A 21,244-nucleotide genomic window follows, 5' to 3' on the forward strand; every position below is an offset into this window, starting at 1 on the left:
TTTTGCTTGACCCGAGAGAATGGAAAGCAGTTCAAAAACTTCATGTTTTCCCACTTGAGCTTAATTTATTTAAGGAATAACCAAACCTAGATCCAAGCATTGTTGCTGCCTGTGAATGATATGGATTCAGGATTAACCATCACTTCAAGCCTTATCATCAGACCTGACTCATTCCTCATAGGAGGATCATGTGTTGTATATGAGAAGCTTCAATGAGTTTGATGCGAATCTAAGTTCCCCTGGACTCTTAAGAATTCTCGTTTGCTTTTAGCTTGATAGAGGAGTAAGATGTCACCTGTGAAGAAGTAGACTTAGGCGCAGTTGAAATCTTAGCAAAACTTTAAGCTGTTGTCCGTTAATCTCTGAAAGTGGTGAGGGGCTAGTCAGTTATTGTTCAGCCTAATGTTTCCTCAAAGATGGAGCGGTTACCGACAGCAACTGTTTGGTATACCTCCCATTGTCCTAGAAAGCTTTTAGCTTCTGCCCATCCATCCAGAGTCATAAAACCCACTCAGGTGGGTTGTGTGTTTTTAAGACAAGCTCTTTTGTAAAAAATATGTATGTAAGAAGAGCTTGTAATAGAAAATCCCGGCCAGAAAGAGATCGCAGCCTCAGCTGTTTCAGATGTTTATGATGGTGCTCAGTCATGTCCAACTCTTTGTGATCCTATGGACTGTAGCCCACCATGCTCCTCTGTCCATGGGATTTCCCAGGCAAGAATACTGGAGTGGGTTCCCATGCCCTCCTCCAGGGGATCCTTCCGACCTCGAGATTGAACCCACATCTCTCATGTTTCCTGCAGTGGCAGGCAGGTTCTCTACCACTGGGTCAACCTGGGAAGCCCCTTATCTCTAGGAGTCTCTCCAATCAAATTTTAGCGCATGTTTCCCAGCTTCTGATGTTGCTATTACCCCACCTACCCTCTGCCACTTTTTAAGTTCTGGTCTAAATATCACTTGTTTCATTGATCCAAGTTTGGAACAAAAGAATTTAGAAAATCAAGGGGAAATAATTACAAAACTTTAGAAATTAACTCACAAAGCATAGATTTCTTATTCTAAGATGATAAGAACAATTTGACTAATAAAACTTGTTTTCTGTCCTCAGCCCAATATGTCATAACTGTATTTGTTACCTATTAATATATGGGGTCGCAAAGAATTGGACACGATTGAGCGACTGAACTGAACTGAACTGAATATATGGCCTTGATTTATCCATTCCCACTGCCAAAGAAATACATTTTTCTGCCTGTACAGAAGCATGTTCTTCATGTTGAACCAGTTTCTGATGTTTTGGTTATTTGCGGGGGTGGGTTGTTTGTTTTTAACACTGTGAAGTCTCCTTGTTCTGACCTCATTTGCAGACAGCTATTATTGAGTGCAGGGTAGGCTGAGTAGGAAAAAGCTTATTCTGTCTGGCTCTTGTTTCTAATTCCTTTCACATCTCCTGAAGGGCCAGCTCACCCTCTTTTAGCTCAATAGAAGGCCTATACAAACTGAGATGGACTTTTGATAAGGGTGGAGAGACACTTGAATTAGCTCTCCTGGAAAGTAAGAGTTGAGGTGAGATCATTTAGAGGATGATGACCTCTGGGATTTTAAGGTCAATGAATCTGGAGGTGAATGTCATGTGTGAGCAGACGACAGTCTTTATAGTGAATAAAGCAAATCACACTGAAAAAAAGGAAAGGTAACTGCCTAGAAAGAGAAGCTGTCTGAAATCGTTACAGTACTCATCAGGCAGCCATTTATTTACTTCATGTCTGTGATTCCTGTGTTCTTAAGCTAGTTTGAGTGGGTTACTGTTCCACTGAACACTAAGGTATAGTTCTGAGCTTCCCCGGTTGGCTCAGATGGTAAGAATCTGCCTGCAATACAAGAGGCCTGGGTTTGATCCCCGAATAGGGAAGATCCCCAGGAGAGGGGAATGGCTACCCCCACCCCAGTATTCTTGCCTGGAGAATTTCATGGACAGAGGGCCCTGGCAGGCTATGGTGTCACAGAGAGTCACAGAGAGTCGGCCATAACTTGAGTGACTAACATTAACAAGGTATAGTTTAATTCCATTTGTGATTTTTAAAGTTTTAAAAAGCTGAGAACTTGGAATTACACTGCACACTATTTACTCAGTATAATAAGAATACTGATCTCAAATCAGCAACCATTCTATACATTCATTGTTAATATGAGGAAATTAAGTCTAGAGTGTGACAAGAATATTTCCCTAAGAGTATTCATCACAGTATTATTTTTTTATCCAGTGTTAAGGAAAAGATTGCCATGTACACTCATAGTATGGAATGATTTTAATGGCTGCAAAATGGAGGGTTTAGTAGGAAAATGGTCATACTATGTCATGGAAAAGAACCTGTATCAACTTGTATATAAAATACAGTGGCAGCTATACGGAACTATGTAGAAAAAAAGATGAGAAGTGATACTAGTTGCCCATGGCTAATAGGATTACGAATGGATTTTTTTCTGCTTTTTATAACTTTACAAATTACCATCCCCTCCAAAACAAAAAAGGTAGAAAGGAAATATTCCTCCCACGTAGAGTAAGCATGCAGTGCTGAGTTGTTTCATGAATAAATGCAGCTCTTATGTAACTTTTTGTGAACGATGCTAAAGGTACGTGGTTACGCAAAACCTAGTTCAGTGCTTTGCTCACTGGAGTGCATGTGAGAATCACCTGGGGAACTTGGTGACATACAGATTCTAGTTGGGTGTGGGGTGTTCTGCTTTCCTAACATGTTCCTAGGTACTGTCAGTGCTGTTCTGGGAATTACAAGTATTTTCCCAATTATACATATATAAACAATATGAAAGTGAAAAAGCATCCAGTCATCTTCAGAGTGGTGATAATACTTAAGTGAACTAAATGGTTTTACTCTAACATCATTAATGTGTTTGTTGGATAATGAGCTTCCTTATCACTGCAGAGCAGGATACTGGGATTTCCCATACACAGACACTCAGTTGTAGCACAATTTTTTTAATAACAGAATGAAATGTTCTTTCTCTGCATGCTTTATTGTGATGATTATGACTTACATTCATGCACAGTTTTGGGCTCCATGGTCAAACCCACAAGTCCACATTCCTACAGGGTGGAATGCAGGCTCAGACCTAGGTTTGTGAAGTTCTCCAGTGAATTGGAAATACAAAATAATTAAACAAACTGGTCCTTCACCACAGATGGTTTGAGAAGCTCTGCTCTTGAACATTGCATGCTACATACGAGGTGCTTAGAGTTACTTGCTGAATGAATGAATAAATACAAAAAGTGCCACTATTATAAATGAATAAATAGAAAAGTGCGACTATTAAAATTTTTTTCCTCATATTAATGGTTATGTGTTGTGAGTGACAGTTTGTTTATTTGTTCAGTATTTATGTGATACCTGCCTTTTTTTTTTTTAAGCTGTACTGAATGGCGTGCAGGATCTTGGTCCCCCACCGGGGACTGAACCTGCGCCCCTGCAGAGAAACTCAGTCTTAACCACTGGACTGGCAGGGAAGTCCTCACACCTGCTTGTTAACTAGACATTATTAACCAAATCTCTCTACTCTCTAGTCAAGCCAACAAGTTTATTAAGTACTGTAGATGTCCACAGATAAAGGGTGGTATTCTCCAAAATTATCAGAAAAGAGAGTTGCTTTGTATTGGGGTTTTTATGAAGTCAAATTACAGAGTTCTGTCTCAGTGACATAGCTTTGAGAGCAAAGTACTGTCACCTCAATCAATGCTGTTACGTGCTTGTAGAGGTCACCCGAGAATTGCTAGGAAAGGTAGCAAAGACATTGAACATGAATTCAATAACTTATTCTTCATGCCACTAGTATAGATATCAATGTAAACAAGCCTTTTAAAGATCACTCTAAGAAACTGTACTGTATGTGATTATGTTGTACAGATCAAGAGTAAACACCTATAACATGCACTGTTGTTGGTGGTCAGTTGCTCATTGTGTCCGACTCTTTGTGCTCCCATGGACCGCAGCACGCCAGGCTTCCCTGTCCTTCACTGTCTCCTGGAGTTTGCTCAGACTTGTCCACTGAGTCGGTGATGGCATCCAACCATCTCATCCTGTCACCCCCGTCTCCTCCTGCCCTCAGATGCACTAGATACACTGTTATGAAGCTGAATAATTCCCATAGGCATATGGGCTAAATCGTGTCTTCCCAGAATTTGTATTTTGAAATTCTCACCCCACAATGTGACTTCTTTGAAGATATGGCCTTGAAAGAGGTAATTACGGTTAAATGAGATCACAAGGGCAGGGCTGTAATCCAATATGACTTGTATCACCTAAATGAAGAGACACCAAGAATGCATGTACTCAGAGAAAGAGGCCAGGTGAAGCCAGCAAGTAGGTGGCCATCTGTCAGCCAAGGAGACAGACCTCAGGAGAAAACAAACCAGCCAACCCCTTGACCTGGGACTTCCAGCCTCCAGAACTGAAAGAAAATAAATGTCTATTGTTTAAGCCGCCCAGCTTATGGGACTCCGCTCTGGCAGGCAGAGCAGACTAATACAACACAGCATCCTATATGCTGGTTCAAATGGCAGAGCTCCCCAAACACTGTGGATGGAAGTTCAGATTTTGTGTCCTGGAAACCCGCCTAGACGGTTCAAAGTGGTCCTGCTCCGAGGAAGAAGGAAGTGGCAAAGATGTGTGTGAAATTTGATTGGAATTGTTTCATAAAATAAGCGTGAAAAAGGTAATGTTCTAAAAATATTATTAGTATTAAAAGTTGACATTTAACTATTTCATCTGTATTCCTTTACATTTTTCTACTAGAGTTGGCTATTAAAAAAAAACAAAACACTTTTTTTTATCTCAAGAACATGGGAGATTGCCCTGTAATTAGACTTTCTGAAAATTTGGTTGTTTCTTTTTAAAGGACCAAAGTATAGCCCTCATGAAGAAATAACACGATATTATTTAGTATAGGGATCAGTCAAGTTAGCTTTGGAATAAAAATGACATAATAGTATATAGAGTTTATTTGAATTTCAAACAAATGCTTTATGCATAAATTTGATGGGAGTTGATCCTGTGGATATATAGTATGAATAGCTATATGTTGTTTAAATAATACACCAAATTAGAACCCTCTCCTTTATCCCCTGCCCTGACATCAGTGGCCTTTGTTTTCTGGTTCACAGAAGATGCTGGTATTCACTGAGTATAAATGGAATTGTCCAGTGATATGTAACCATTTCTTTTTCATTTTGGCATTCTCTTTTACATTCAGTAACCATGTATTTCTCATCCTAACAAGTTATAGGTAGTCCCAAATTATGTATTTCCTTGCCATGGTTATGCAGAAAAAAGTCAGTCTAATCTCAGGTTCATCAGTGAAGATATCACATTACTAACTTCACTTTGAACTTGGACATGCTGCTGAGATTCATGAAGCAGTGATTATTAAACAGGGAACACTCACACACAAATTTTCTAGGCTAGTTACCCCTGTGACAAAACTGGCAAAATGCCTGCAAATACTCTCTTCAAAGTTTCCCTACCAGGGAAATACCTACCAAACTCAGAAACCATTGTACCAGTCTAAAGAGCTTTTCTTGTGAAGAGGTGAAACCTTAGGGACCACAAGATGTAAATAAAGTAAGAATATTATTATTGCTTTGTAATGAAACCAACATGAAGAGATGCATAATAAAATAGGTAAGAGACTACAGACTGAAGCATAAGTTCTGGTCAAAGTGGGGATTTAGGTGCATGTAAATGAGCGTCTGAGCAGTAAAGAATCCGCCTGCCAATACAGGAAATGTGGGTTTGATCCCTGGGTCAAGAAAATCCCCTGGAGAAGGAAACAGCAACTCTCTCCAGTATTCTTGCCTGTGAAATCCCATGGACAGAGGAGCCTGCTGGGCTACACAGTCCATAGAGTCGCAAAGAGTCGGACACGACTTACTGACTAAACAACAAAAGAACTTTAGGTGCTTCCCAGATGCACCTGGTCCAGAGAATAGAGTCACGCTCACATAAAGGATATGGTTCACATGAATAAGTGTCTAGAGTCTAAAAGAGGTTGAACTACAGAGTGCCCACCCCACCCCAGTGCGCCTTTTCTCTTAGCAAAGCAGTGCGCTTTTCTAAGAGATCCCAGTAACAGCTATCATCAGTTGCTACGGGTGTCTCTGTACCCGCAGTACCGAGTATAATGCTGTGTATACAATAAGCGGTTAATAAGTGTAGATTAAACCAGTAAGTGCCTTGTCAGTGTAGTTTTGGAAAGCTGGAGAAGGGCGGGTACTGGGAACTTTCTTTTCATCATAACCTTAAATTATGTCTCACCATTCAATTATTTCTGTCGTACATACAGAAGAATGTGAAAGGTATAGAATTACAGGCATTTATGAGAAAATCGACCAGTATATTAAATTGAACAAGATGTACGCAGCTGGAAAAATGATCCTCGAGTATTTATCGATGGCGTGGGTGTCAATCCTCATGCTCACGTAGCTGCTCCTCTGGCTTTTCCTCCGCGGGGAGCTCCTCTCCGAGGCCAGCGTCAGCTGCACCATCATCCTGTCGGGCTTGTCTCCGTTCTCCGGGGTATAGTTGCCCAGGTCGTTCACCTCCCCGTCACTGTAGCTGCCGTCCAGGAGGACCGCGCGTGGCTGAGGCAACCCGCAGGCGCAGGGAAGCTGCGGACACAGCAAATGCACGCTGGAATGCGAGCTCAGCCCACAAGGTTGCACAGAGGAGGGGATCGCCTTTTCCTGCTTTCTTTCAAGGTGTGTGTGAGTTGCTCAGTCGTGTCCGACTCTTTGTGACCCCCTGGACTGTAGCCCACCAAGCTCCTCTGTTCATGGGATTCTCCAGGCAAGAATACTGGAGTGGACTGCCATTCCCTTCTCCAGAGGATGTTTCTGACCCAGGGATCAAGCCCTAGTCTCCTGCATTGCAGGCAGATTCTTTATCATTTGAGCTACAGGGAAGTCCTTTCTTTTAAGGGGTTGGGGAAATCATGATGGTGGCACTGTATACATTTTATCAATGAAAGAGCAGGTAACCCATCAACTGTTAGGAAACACCAAATCATATCGGAGCCCCACAAGGAGGGTCATGATCAGATAATTGCCATGTTCTCTGATATGACCCCTGATAGAAATGCTTGCAGTTATTGTGTGTGGGGGGGGGGGGTGGTGGGGGGGAGAGAAAGAGAGAGAGATGGAGTGGGAACTTGAAAGGTGTGGCGTTGTGGGGATAGGTTCCTCTACAGAGCCTGAGTTTTCTGGAGGAGATAATCATTGAACTGCAGACAGGAGAATGAAGGGGAAACCAGGTGGGAGGGAAGGTGATCTGGGAAGTGATGGGAGTTGTATGAGCTCACATATGAAGGAAATTTGCCTAGAATGGAGGATGTGCCTCCTTGGAAGCCTATATATACATATATAAGCTTTCAAGAGACAGATATATCTATCCACCTGTCTATGTATAATACATACATATAATGTTTATTGCAGAATTTATTATGGTGGCCAAAAATGGGGAAAAAAACACTGCCCATCAATAAGGGAATAAATCATATTATAATACATCCAAGACATTCTTTATTATGCAACTATTAAAAAGATTGTCTTAGAAAGAGACATTTCTGGAAGCTTCTTTCATGACTCCTCTATGTTCATAAATCATTTGTCCTGCCATGTTGAATTGCCATTTACCTTTATCACTGAACTAGGAACACCACCAAGATTGAAAAGACCTCACCTTAGTTAACTTGACTTAGCAGTTCCTCTATGTGTGGGTGCTCAGTCGTTTAGTCCTGCCTGACTCTTTGAGATCCCATGGACAGCAGCCCACCAGGCTCCTCTGTCCATGGAATTTTCCAGGCAAGAATACTAGAGTGGGTTGCCATTTCCAGGAAGCTAGTTTACGGTAGGTGCTAAATAAGTGTTTGAATGAGTGAAAGAGGTAGCTCAGAGTAAGTTTCACACCGTTTTCACTCATTCTTTTGTTTGCTCTTCACAGCCAGCTGGTGAAATGAGTGGAGGAGGGAGGGCCATGACCCCGCCTTACAGAGGAGGTGGGACCTGCCCCAGGCCCATCGCTGGACCAGATCCTGCCTTGCAGACACTGCTGCTCGCGGGGGAGTCACCTTCTCCCGCGGCTTCCGCGCCTTGCGCTCCTGCACGGTGGTCAGGTAGTTGACGGCCGCGTACTCCAGCACCGAGAGGAACACGAAGACGAAGCTGACCCAGAGGTAGATGTCCACGGCCTTGATGTAGGACACGCGGGGCATGGAGGCGTTCACGCCCGTGATGATGGTGGACATGGTCAGCACCGTGGTGATCCCTGCAGACCCGGAGAGAAAGGAGCAGGGGGCGTCTCTCACCGAGCCCACTGGGCGGCTCCGCGCCTCTCTCCTCTCTCCCAGCTGCTCCTCTGCCTAGAACGTCTCCCTCCCGCCCCTCCAACTGCTAACCTTTCCCGTTGTGGCTTTTATGAAGTTTCTCCTAGTCCTCTGCTCCCAGCTGTATCCCTGAATCTTTTATTATTATTATTATTATTATTTTGCCCGGCCCAGTGGCATATCTTAGTTCCCACACTAGGGATTGAACCCGTGCGCCCTGCAGTGAAAGCATGGAGTCTTAATGCAGCCAAAGTATGGCATCTTCAGCTCAGGACCGCCAGGGAGTTCCGCCTCCTTGTGTCTGCATCATGGCACCTTTATCACTTTATTTTTTTGCAGAGAGCCCCTGACAGCTTAGCAGTATGACAATTCTTTCCATTCAGCTGTTTAAAACAAAGATTGCAGGGGAGTTCCCTGGTGGCCTTGTGGTTAGGATTCAATCCCTGGTTGGGAAATTGAGATTTCGCAAGCCTTGCGGAATAGTCAAAAAAATAATTAACTTTATTTATAAAATAAATATTTATAAACAAAACAAGAAGAAGATTGTATATACAAGCAGGTATGTATGTTTCTTGGAACTCCTTCTCCAAAAGAGGGGGGAAAGTATACGAATTGTATTTTAATCTTTGTGTCCTTGCTGCTGGTGTAGAATCCTGTAGTCCTCGGCCTGTGTTATCAGCGGTCAGGACCTGTCTGGGTCCTGGACCTGGCTGCCCATTCTGCAGTGTTGACTTGAGGACCCTATCAGTTTTACCAAGAATGATGTTAACCTCATTGATGGGAGACGATTTCTGAAACTGGAATGTTTATTTATTCAGCACAGTAACTATTCAAGCTACAGAACAACCGTTAAAGGCCAGGGCATCTGTCAGTGGGGATGTCCCTGAGATTTCAAATTAAGCTCAGAACATTTGCTTGGCACACACCAAATCACAGCGGATTGGGGTCATCTTAAGGGCCAGCACCAATCCAGTTTCACTAAAATCTGGTGAGTCATCCTCTCCCTTGAAGCCCCTGGACCTCTGAGCCACGGTGGTGCGTGTGGAATGGGTACAATATTTAAATCAGGGAAGAGAGTGGATGGCAAACAGCTATTGATAGTATAGTAGGGATTCTCAGACTTGAGTATGTATAAGAATTACTAGGGGAGGGACTTCTCTGGAAGTCCAGTGGTTGAGACTTCACCTTCCAATGCAGGGGTGCAGGTTCAAGTTCTAGTCAGGGAACTAAGATCCCACATGCCTCTCAGCCAAAAAACCAAAACATAAAACAGAAGCAGTGTTATAACAAATCAAATAAAGACTTTAAAAATGATCCACATCGGGGGAAAAAAAAAGGTTTCCTGGGGGAGCTTGTTCAAAATGCAAATTCCTGGAACTTTCTCAGAGATTCTGATCCTATACATGTAGATAGGCCCCAGGATTTTTCATTTTAAACAATTTCCCCCAGAGAATCTGTCACAAAGGTCCCTTGGGCCACCTTTCGAAAAGCCCTGTTACAGAATGTGACTTTCTTATCCAGGTGAGCAGGGAAAAGTACTGCAGTCCAGGACAACCCACTCCAGAACTCAACTCTAATAAGATTAAAGATGAACTGTTTGTGTGGACTCCCAGGGGGATCTAGGAACGGCTTCACTACACAGACTCTTAATAGTGGCATTATACTTGTGGATGAATAGCTTGATGTTTTTCTGAGTTATAATGCCCACAGGGATTTAGGACCCACTTGGAAAGAAGGGTTTTATCTGGAAGGAATTCCTCGTATTTTCAGATGTCTGGAGCATACACTGGAGATGTTGCTTACCCAGAGGGACTCTGGCGGGCACGGCTCTGCGGTCGATCCAGAAGGACACCCAGGACAGCATGACCATCAGGGTGGCGGGAAAGTAGGTTTGGAGCAAGAAGAAGAAGATGTGGCGACGCAGTGTGAAGTTGATGTACAGACGGTTGTACCAGCCTGCAGGACACAGGAAGAAGAAAGAATACACTCCATAGCCGCTCAGCTTCCCCATAGGACAGATTTTATTCAGAGAATCATAAATGCCTTAGACGCTTGCCTGGAAACTTACCCTACCTTTATAAAATGGAAGACAGAAAAACCACGGAATAGAATGATTATGTGATAACCCACATCATAAGGGTTAGTACATTTCAAGGAACCTTTGGCCCCCATCCTGTACACAAAGGGGACCCCTCGGAAAGGCCGTGTAAGACTCTCGTTACTCAAGTTTGGCTCAGGGCCCAGCAGCATCACCATCACCTGGGTGCTTGTTAGAAATGCAGACTCTCGGACCCTGCCCTGGATCTACTGAATCATAACTTCCTTTCGGGAATTTCCTAATCGTCCAGTGATTAGAACTTGGTGCGTTCACTGTGGCGACCCAGGTTCAACCCCTGGTTGGGGAAGTAAGATCCCATAAGCCCCGCACTGTGGTCGAAAAAAAAAAAAAAAGAAACTTCTTTAACACTCCTCTCCACACGATTCCTACATAAGTTAAAGCTTGAGATGTCTGTATTTAATAACTCCCTCTGGATTTCTTTATGGGGGGAAAATATGTTTAAAGTAAAAATATCAAGCTCACTACTACAGTGCATTTAGGCTATGCTTTAGCTTCACCCTGCTGTTCTTTACAAGGAAAACTTGTGTGGAGGAATTGAAGGGAACAGAGAATGGTGGAAGGAGAGGAAAAGGCAGGATAAACTTGACAAGAACTGAAAATAAAATGGGGACTTGGCAACATTAACTGGAAAACTGGCATCCCAGGACAATTTTAGTGCCACGGCTATATTTATAACAGCTCCAGAAAGTGATTGTGGAGGTGCTAGAGATTGAATATGTCCTTCTCAAATTCATGTGTTGAAACCTAATCCTCTAAGTGATGGTATTTGGAGGTGGGGCCTTTGGAAGGTGATTTCATTGTGAATGGGATTGGTGCCCTTATACAATAGGCCTCAGAGAGCTCCCTTGCACCTTCTTTCATGTGAGGACACAGTGAGTCCTAAGGAAGTGGGCTCTCACCAGACACTAAATATTTCAGACTCCAGGAAAGATGAGCCTGTCTGTGAGGCTCTGTGGTTATAAGGAGGGTAAGTTTCCTTGATCTTGACTTCCCAGCCTCCAGAACTGTGCAAAACAAGTTCTGTTGTTTAGAAGCCACCCAGTCTGTGGCTTGGTGGTAAAGAATCTGCCTGCCAATGCAGCAGATACAGAAGACGCTGGTTCGTTCCCTGCATTGGCAAGATCCCTTGGAGGGGGAAATGGCAATCCACTCCAGTATTCTTGATCCCATGGACAGAGGAGCCTGGCAGCTAGTCTATGGGGTTGCAAAGACTCGACTGAGCGTGCACAGACACACACAGAGTTATGGTAGTTTTTATAGCAGCCCAAGCACACTCAGACAAGAGGGAATGTCAAAATGCTAAGAGTCAAGGGAATGAGGGTTCCCAAAGGACCAAGATGGTGGGTGAGGTGTGCAAAAGATAAGAGATGTGATATCACCATATGTTGGAAATGAGCAATGCCTTCTGTTACAGATCAACGAGTGTAGTCAACCACGCAGTGTGTTAGCAACAGCAGTTGCAGAAAGATGAGAGCAAAGTCATCCTGAAAGGTGATTAGTTGAGAAAGAGGCAAGGGCTGGAGAGAGTGAAGCTCAGCTGGAACCTGCCCTGTGGCTCGCAGGAGGGTCACAAGAGGAGCTGCGCCAACAGTCCGGCAGCGGGGGATTGCTTAAGGCAGAAGCACCCGAAGGGGCTGAAGTCAAGAGAACTGAACGGAAAATAATAAACCTGAAATGGGACTATCTTTTGTCCATAGGAGAGGGGTCTCTGGGAGTCACATCAGGGTGAAAATTCTGCTGTTAAACTGTTAATGCAATTGTCTCAAATAGACCTACACAGAGGGCTTATGTTGGAGTTTTTATTAAGATTTTCTAGGTTGTCGCTTGTGATGCTCTGGTGGTATCAAAAACCTCCCTCACCCCGTGCTCTCCACCCGCTAGACCCGATCTGGAAATCTCATCTTTGGTTTCACATCCTAGAGGCACAGGCTCTGCTCACTTGATAGCCAACCCACACGCCTCCTGAGATCCAAGCAGCCCCCTCTCCTAGCCCCGCCTCACCTGTGCTGCTATAGAAGGCCAGCTTCGTGGTGGTGTGGAATTCCTGGATGAGGAACTGGGAGAGGGAGATCCGCTCATCTGTCTTTAAGGAGTCATTGCCTTTCTTCCAATAGAGCATGAGGTCATCTTCCGTGTAGGCATCTGAAAAGACAAGATGGCATCAGACGCCAGGAAAGATGAGCCTGTCTGTGAGGCCCTTTAGGGGTTGTAATAAGATCAGCTGAATAAATAAACTGCAGTCTAACAAAGCAAAACAAAATCCAAAAAGACAAATCTAATTCTTCTCAGTCTTCCAGAATCATCAGGGCAAAGCTCTCAGGCCTAAATACTCATCCTGACTGCAAAAGTGTTCACCGTTCAAATCAGCCTAAAAGCAGATGAAATTGCTATTTTTGTAGACCAGAAACTACAATTTGCTCTTTTAAAAAAAATTTTTTTTTTTTTTTTGCAGGTGAAATAGCGGCAATGTTTCATATCGTTCAACTTTCTAAACCACAGGTAATTTAGCCCTTTCTTCTTTCAAAGGGTGATGACGCATCACTGATGGCAAATACCTTTAAACACTCTCAGGTAATAGGGGCTGCATTCTAGCAAGAAAAGACCCACAAGGAGATTTGCAGCCAAACGAGTCTTTCTCTGCAGGCCTCTCGTTGCCCTGCCCAGGGTAGAATCAAGGGGGTTTCCCTGAGGATCCCTCCCTCTGGCCCCAGAGTTCCCCACCCCACTTATTTTAGGTGAGCACACCACTTACCCCAGCCCGGCAGACCTACCAGCTGTTTGGGCGGAACTGGGGGTAAAGCCTGAAGGGGCTGCTCCTGCGTCAACAGTTCTTTCTGGGGCTCCCCGAGGCTCTGTTTTATTCCTTTTTTATTCTACTTTTAACCTTTGACCTATGCATGACCCCTTTCACGTGTCCACTTGGCCATACTATCATAAGTATCCAGTGATTCAACCCGGCACTAATCCGGGTGCTGCTGGGGAGATGCTGTTGCGTTGTTATCTACACCCAGCTCACTTGAAATAGAGATGACCCAGGATAACCTGGGTGGGTCTGATCCCATCAGTTGAAAGGCCTTAAGAGTGGACCTGAGGTTTCCTGGAGGAAGATTAAAATTCCACATGTGGACAGCAGGGTGGCCCCTGCCCGCGAGGCCCCAGCCCGCCCTTCCCCGCCACCTGCCCCGCAGGAGCTCTCGTGAGCCGGCCCCGGCACAGCCGCCTCCCTGTGTGTCCGATCAGCCGGCCCCAGCGTCTTTGGCTCCAGGGGCCAGTTTCGTAGAAGACAGTTTCTCCACGGACCAGGGTAGGGGGCATAGCTTTAAGCACATTACATTTATTGTGCACTTTATCTCTATTATTATTCCATCGGCTCCACCTCAGATCATTAGGCATTAGATCCTGGAGGTTGGGGACCCCTGTCCGATGGTTCTGCTTCTCTGGCGGAAGCCTGACAGGTACCACTTGCCTGGGTGTCGTGGGGAAAGCCAGATTCTGGAGCCAACGATTAGCCCTTTGCTGTGAAGCTCCATAAAGGAGATAACAGTAACCTTCTCACAGGGAGCTTGGGAGGATTAAAGGGCAGAGCAGGCGGAAAGCCACGGTGCATGAGGCAGTCACTCCCTTGGTCCTGGGATTTATTCTCCCTGACCCCACATGGAGCGGCCCACAGAGCTGTCTGTCCTATGTGTGGAGTCCATGTCCCTGCGCCCCTCGGCCCTGGGTGATTGGAGCCAGGGGACTCCTGATCCACCACCACAGCCCTGGCAGGCTCACCAGGATGCCCCGGGCCAACGAAAGTCCTCGCTGGGACTCTGACATGGGCTGGGACGTGTCAGGGGTGTGCGCTGGCTCAAGATGAGTGTAGGAGTCACGGTAGGGGGGTACCAGACTGTGACGGTCAGAGACAGCATTTTGGCAGAGACTGGAGCACGGGGCAGATGCGTAGAGAGCTAGGGATGCCAGTCCTGGACGCGGCCGCAGCCTTGGTCCTCCTACGGCTATTTAATTTTCCAGGGTTTCTGCATGTGTGTAAGTTTCCCAAGGCCCCTAGGTTATGCCTGAGTGTCTCAGCCACCACCTGCATTCACAGTGGCTGTCCCCTGGGGCAGCTGCCGCCCAATTGTTTTTGCCAGGAAATTCTTTCTTCAGGGGAAATCTTACTCAGAAGAGCAATAAGAGAGACCCACCAGGAGCTCTCTGGTGGACTGTGGGATGAGTGCCACGCTGGGGGCTTGGAAGGAGACCCACGTTTGCGGAGCCCTCAGCTCCCCTTCCCCGGGCACTTGCCCTGGGGAACTGGGAAACCTTCAGTTTCCACAGGACCAAGTTTATAACCACTGCCATGAGCATTAAAAGGGTCAGTTATGGGAATAGAAGGCCTTAGTGCCAAATTTGTTCCTGATTGTCAAACTTACCCGAGACGTTGCTTCTATCTGAAAAGTCATCTCAAAAGCATAGTCACCTGTGATAACCTAGAGGGTGGTGGGATGGGTTGGGAGGTGGGAAGGAGGTTCAAGGGGGTGGGAACATACGTATACCTACGGCTAATTCACATTGATACATGGCAGAAACCAACACGAAATTGTAAAGCAATTACCCTCCAATTAAAAATTAATTAAAATTTATTAAGAGATTACATTTCATGTTAAAAAAAAAAAGAGTCACAAATAGGAAGACGTCCTGCTCCTACTCCTGAGAGTTGGAGGCGTCCAGGGTAACTCAGGGTCTGCGGGGGCTGTCTGGGCACAAGCTTACTCACAGCTCTCAATTTCAAGCGAGCACGTTTGTGTGTCCAGGGGGAACCGGCTGAAGTCCATGTTGCACATGGCAGTCACTGTAACCCTGGAAACAAACAGATAAAATCCGAATGTGCGGAGGCTGCAACACATAAGCGCAAAATGGTAAAACGAAAAGGCCTCTGCTTCCTCCCAATATAACTGCCTTCTTATAGTTCTCAAGCAGTGTGCCAGGACCTAGAGAACCAGGCAGCTTATGTGTGATTTCCACTCTGGGGTACTCTTGGGTGTTTATGTTTAACCACAGGCAAACCATGGGGCCAACAATGACTCCGCTAACCCCCATTGCATGCAAGCATTTTAGAGAAGCAATGGTCTCCATCGATAAAACAATGTGGGGACTTCTTTTGTGGTCCCATGATTAAGATTTCGCCTTCCAGTGGAGGGGCTGCAGGCTCAACCCCTGGTCAGGGAGCGAAGACCCCACATGCCTTGTGGCCAGAAAATCAAAACATAAAACAGAAGCGGTAGTATAACAAATTCAATAAACATTTTTTTAAAAGAGCCACTTCAGAAATTAAAAATAAAAAATAAAACAATGTGAAACCACAACTCATATGGTTTCTTAAAAGAAACCATAGGAGTATATTGCTCTCCTGTTTCAGATTCATTCAAATTCTTCTTTTCTTGATTTTACTGACATTCAGTATTTGTGTACAAAGTTTTTACAATAATATTCATGAAGTATTTATGCCAGTTGCCAAATTAGGCACTTTATTTTTTTCTTACAATGTTGATATTTCTATATTGATAATAACATCTACTAGTGGGTGCAGGTGTTCTGAGTGGATAATTCCATGGAGATCATAGTAATGGAAAAACACTGGAAGATCTTATGCATCAACATGCAAGCACTTGCTGGCATCTAATGGTTTTGCTTCAGAGTTTACACAGGAAAATTGGCTTTTGCATCAATGAATAAGCAAATACAGATTGTTAGTCATAAAGAAAGATCTCCCACCCAGTGTGGAATTCCATGGCAGGGTATGATTACCAGTCATTAGGTAGTGAACATCCTATTTTTCCTTCAGCCACAGAAAATTGGCTATGTATAAGTTATGAAAATTATCTGGATAATTCATGGCCAAAAAGAAAAATCACTTTTAAATGGAGATTTCAAGGGAAAGAGCTTTTTTGAAACTCAGTTATCCAGATATTTGCCTTATTTTCCTCATTCCATTTGAGTGTTGTGGTCTGGGAGGGACCTTGTATTGTTAGCGGCTGGATCATCTTGTCTCTCCTGGGAATACTGATACACAGGATGTTTTCTGGGGGTGGTTGGGCCAGCCTCTGACCTGGACACCTAACGGGTGGGCTCGCATCTCTGTGGGCACATCACCAGCACAGCCACACCTGATGGCGTCACCAGCAAGAAAGAAACTGGGAGCTAAGCTTGGGGACACTTGTGGCAAGCTTTGGGGACGTCAGATGTCAAATGCAGGTAGGTTTTGCTATGAACAAAAGCTTTAATAGCCCTTCTCTCTGTTGCCAGTCGATGCAGGAACAGGCGTTGTAGAGTCACAGACCTCATCAGACTTGTTCTTGGCACCCTGACTTGGTGCTTCTCCACTTGTAGCCCAAGCATTGAACAAGCAGCGCATGTGGTGTAATCTCACCCACGCTCACTGTTGTTTCCCTCAAGTCCTTTTAAATTATTTCATCTAGAGCATCTTCCCTTGGACGCTTGGCCGGTCCTGAGATTTTCCTGCTTACGCCTCTCATGTAACAGGTGCTCAAAACCCTCAGAAGTAACCAAACATATCTCAGTTCAGAAACAAAGAATTTTGGTCCAAGGTATCGACACTTCAGACTTCACTCACATTGAGACTTCTGCTCCCCGTTCCCAGCTAAGGCACAGAGTTGGCATTTGAGTGGTCAGTGTCTGCCCGTCTCTATCACCTCCTACATGGGTAGAAGGGAGATAAGAGGGGGATGGTTCTCTGGTGAGGTGGTTTCGAGCTCTCTGGGACCACTATGTGGTTGAAGCTGAGACTTTTCCCCCAGGTCCTTCATTCCCGCCGCGGGGCACCTCCATCCTCCAGCAGCATCTTCCACTCCATCTCTTGGCTCACCACTCTCCATGCCCCACATGCTGAACTATTCCCAACAAGCCTGGGTGTGCAGACTGGCCCCATCATGGCCGAAACTCCTCCTAGCTCTGCCCTGGGTGGTTAGACAGCTCTCCTCTCAGCCTCTAACTGCAGTGTCCCCCAACCATAGGCACACAAGTGTCCCGTGCAGTCCAGCAAATGGCATGCCCACACCTCTCTCCCAAGAACAATCTCTTCCTCCCAACAATCATTGACTCTCAAGTCTTGAAACTGGGAATTCAGGAACCATGGAATTGATTTTTCAATCCACCTAGTGTGATGGAGCATCTCATTTGTGAATTTCACTTGTTATCGTTTCTTGATGCCTAGGAAACTTCACCATCCTGTTACCTGCCACTCCCCGCCCACTCCTCCCTGGTGTCCGTACCTCTCTCTGCATCTAATCCTTTGGTTCCTGCAGGTGTCCCCCACTAGGCTGCATCATGCTAAGCTCACTGACTTTATGTTATTCATCTTTATGTGCCCAGAGCTTAAGACAAGACTTGACAGGGTTTTTATCTGCACAGCTCTGGGGGCCAAACTTAATATGAACACATTCTATTGAATGGATCAGTGAGTATGGATGAGGTGGAGGGCAACATGTTAGTACTGATTTAGTGTTGACCTGCTGTTGACAGAGGTGACAGTACCCAGCTCCTCTGTATTTTCCCCCAAATAAATCTCAAAGTGATAGCCCTCACTAACTTAGACCTCTTTACTTTTCTCTTAAACAAGCCCATAATTTCATTTGCAATGAAAAATCAAATTATATGTTTTTAGGCACCTGGAGACTCACGGACAACTTTGATGCTGAATAAACAGAGGTTTTCCACTTCTTTCCTCTCTTCTGCCTCTGATGTCACGTTCAATAGTGACGGACCGGACCTCCACCAGTTCATGAGACCTGACTGCTAGACTGTCAGAAGTTTACAAGCCGCTTGTTAAACATAATTTTTTTTTTTTTTGGCTTTGCTGCTCAGCATGTGGGATCTTAGTTCCCTGATCAGGAATAGATCCCCCCTTGCATTGGAAGCTCAGAGTCTTAATCATTGGACCACCAAGGAAGTCCCAAACATAATCATTATTAAAAATTAAAGTTCTGTTAAAAACAGAAGTAAAGCTCTGAGTCTGGTACCTAACTGCTTAGATTCTAAGCCAGGAGGCAGCAATGAAAGATTACTATAAACATTCTTTAGGGGCAGGGATTCAGCTTCAACGTTGCCATCTCTGACTCTAACGATGCACTGCATCGGTGCCGGCGCCCCCTACTTAGACACTGGTGTGTGGATTCAGCTTTACCAAAATAAAGCCTGTAAAACTGAAACGCACTCTCAGCACAGCACAGAAGGAGTAGATCTCAGCCAGTAGCTGAGGCACTGCTCCGTGAAGGCCTGCGGCTCATTCTACACGTGCTCCGGGGGGAGGTGGGCACCAAGGTTTTCTCAAGGGGGCCCACAGGGAAAGCCCCACTGCGATGTCTGTGCTAAGGGAAGGTTATCCAGGTCACTGCTTAATGAGCAGTTAAACATTTCTAAGGCTACTCTTCAGCACAGGGCACATAGCCAATATTTTATAATAACTGTAAATGGAGTATAGTCTATACACACACTGAATCACTATGTCATACACCTGAAATTCATGTAATATTGTAAATCAACTGTACAGAAAGATTGAATGAATGAAAGCAAGGAAGGAAGAAAGGAAGAAAAAGAAGAAAAAAAATATTTCTGAGTCATCTGAGCTCGTGATTTTATTCTTTATGTTTTCAAAGTGATGCTCAAAATACCATTTAAAATCCTCAAGTGGCCTGGGGTCCCCATAGTTTCTCAAGGAGGACACTCTGGTGAGAAGGGATTAAAAAAAAAATGCCTAAGCTGACCAGGTGAGGTAAACGACTTCTTTTTTTTTAAAGCAAAATTCCAAAATGGGAATCAGAGAGATCAAAGGAGGCAGGTCTTTGAGAAGAATTACATTATCTACTTTTCTGACTCCTACTAGAGAAATAAAACCTTCCTTAAACATTTGAAATTGAACTTGAACAGGGCCTAAATCATAAGCATACGTATGAGAAATTTCCCCAAATGTACCTTCAAGGAGAAACAATCCTTTAAAAGGTTTACTCATGTGTAGAGGTAGGTTTTCCTGATGTTGGAAAGTTAGAGCCCCTGGAAAGTCAGAAGTTCACTGTTCAAGCCCAAAGCCAAAGCGCTGTGGTGGGGCGATGACTCTCTTGTTGACAAACGAGTTGCACTTCTTCCCAGCTTCGGGGTTAAGAGGACGCAGGGGAGGAGGCCCGGAAGGAGGCCGGGAAGGCTCACCTGAGGCTGTAGAGCACTTTGCCGTCGGGCTGGACCCGAAGCATCACGTTGTCTGTGGTGGTGTCGTGGATGAAGGAGCGCTTGGAGTGCACGAAGAACATGTCGGGGACCCAGATCTTCTTCACCAGCCGGCCGTCAAAGGTCATGCTGAGGTTGTTGGTGCTCGGGAAGGAGAGCCGCTCGTCCTTCCAGTAATGCCGCAGGTAGAGCGTCATCGTGAAGTCCTGGGACCAGGGGCAGAGGGGGGAGCCCACAATGACCGGCCGGGGGACCGCAGGGCATCCTGCACCCCCACCCCCAGGCTGGGGGGTGAGCTGAGCCCAGGGAGGCCTGGCTTCTAGTCTCTGCTGCCTCGGGAGGCAGGGAACCCTGCATGCGGGACTCAGCAGGAGGCCCTACAGAGAGGGCCTGATTCCCACCCCACCCCACCCCTGGGCGCTTGCCTCCGCTTGCAGAAGGCTGCTCCCGCCAGTGCATGGACCCCAGCCTGAGGGCAGCCTGCCCACACACAGGGCCACCTGCCAGCCTGAGAGTTCGTGCCGGAAGCAGCCCTCAGCCAGGGAGCGGGGCTGGGGACGGGCAAGGGGGTGGGTAACCCAGCTCTCCGGGCCCAGAGTGGGGACAATCCTGAGGTGAACTTTTTGCTGACTCCCAGAGAAGCCCAAAGGGACTGATTCTCACATAGACCTGATTTGATGACATGACCGTTTTTTCTTCCTTCCTTTTCCCTGTCTCACCTCTCCACCCTCTTCTTATATAGATAAAGATAATTTTTTTTGACACCACTATATATATATATATGTGGGTTTCCCAGGTGGTGATAGTGGTAAAGAACCTGCCTGCCAATACAGGTAAACCCAGGAGATACAAGTTCGATTCCTGGGTCAGGAAGATCCCCGGAAGGAGGGCACGGCAACCCACTCCAGTATTCTTGCCTGGAGAATCCCATGGACAGAGGAGCCTGGCGGGTTGCAGTCCATGGGGTCTCACAGAGCTGGACATGACTGAAACGACCTAGCAGGCACACACACACACACGCGCGCGTGTGCACACGCGCACACTCGCATGCACGCACACACATGCACACACATGCACACGTGCACACACACACACACACGCACGCACGCACACATATAGGCTTGCAGGATCTTCATTCCCTGGCCAGGAATTGAACTCAGGCCCTCAGTAGTTAATGTGTGGAGTCCTAAGCCCTGGACCATCAGAGAGTGCCCCTACTCTTTTCTTGTATTTCCTTGGTGTCTGTGTATGCTCAGTTGTGTCTGACTCTTTGCAGCCCCGTTAGCTGTAGCCCACCAGGCTGCTCTGTCCATGGAGCTTTCCAGGAAGAAATGCTGGAGCGGGTTTGCCACTAAACTGCTCATGCCAGAAGGCTAGTCTCAGCTCTGCCTCTCCCCAGCTAAGACAAGTTTCTAAAAGGTCCTGTCAGTCAAGGAGTTGTAGGATGTTCCATTTGTCAATCTAAGCCCATTTGAAAAAGAAAAACAGAGCTTTTTCTACATTTTCACAGCCA

At 45.6% G+C, this 21,244-nt stretch overlaps 1 protein-coding gene across 2 annotated transcripts in view; it reads right to left on the reverse strand.

Moving 5' to 3' along the window:
• Positions 1–6,025: 6,025 nt before the first annotated feature.
• GABRR1 (gamma-aminobutyric acid type A receptor subunit rho1) overlaps positions 6,026–21,244 on the reverse strand; it is a 32,358-nt gene continuing 17,139 nt past the window's right edge. For both annotated transcript variants that reach the window (XM_043438971.1, XM_043438972.1), the window contains exons 4-9: positions 19,714–19,937; positions 15,269–15,351; positions 12,511–12,651; positions 10,194–10,346; positions 8,136–8,332; positions 6,026–6,678 (exon numbers count right to left, since the gene is read on the reverse strand). In XM_043438971.1, coding sequence (XP_043294906.1) covers positions 6,385–6,678; positions 8,136–8,332; positions 10,194–10,346; positions 12,511–12,651; positions 15,269–15,351; positions 19,714–19,937 — 1,092 coding nt within the window. In that variant the 3' untranslated portion in view covers positions 6,026–6,384. The remainder of the gene's footprint in view (positions 6,679–8,135; positions 8,333–10,193; positions 10,347–12,510; positions 12,652–15,268; positions 15,352–19,713; positions 19,938–21,244) is intronic.

The sequence above is a fragment of the Cervus canadensis genome, chromosome 20, assembly GCF_019320065.1.
Source record: "Cervus canadensis isolate Bull #8, Minnesota chromosome 20, ASM1932006v1, whole genome shotgun sequence".
NCBI lineage: Eukaryota > Metazoa > Chordata > Mammalia > Artiodactyla > Cervidae > Cervus > Cervus canadensis.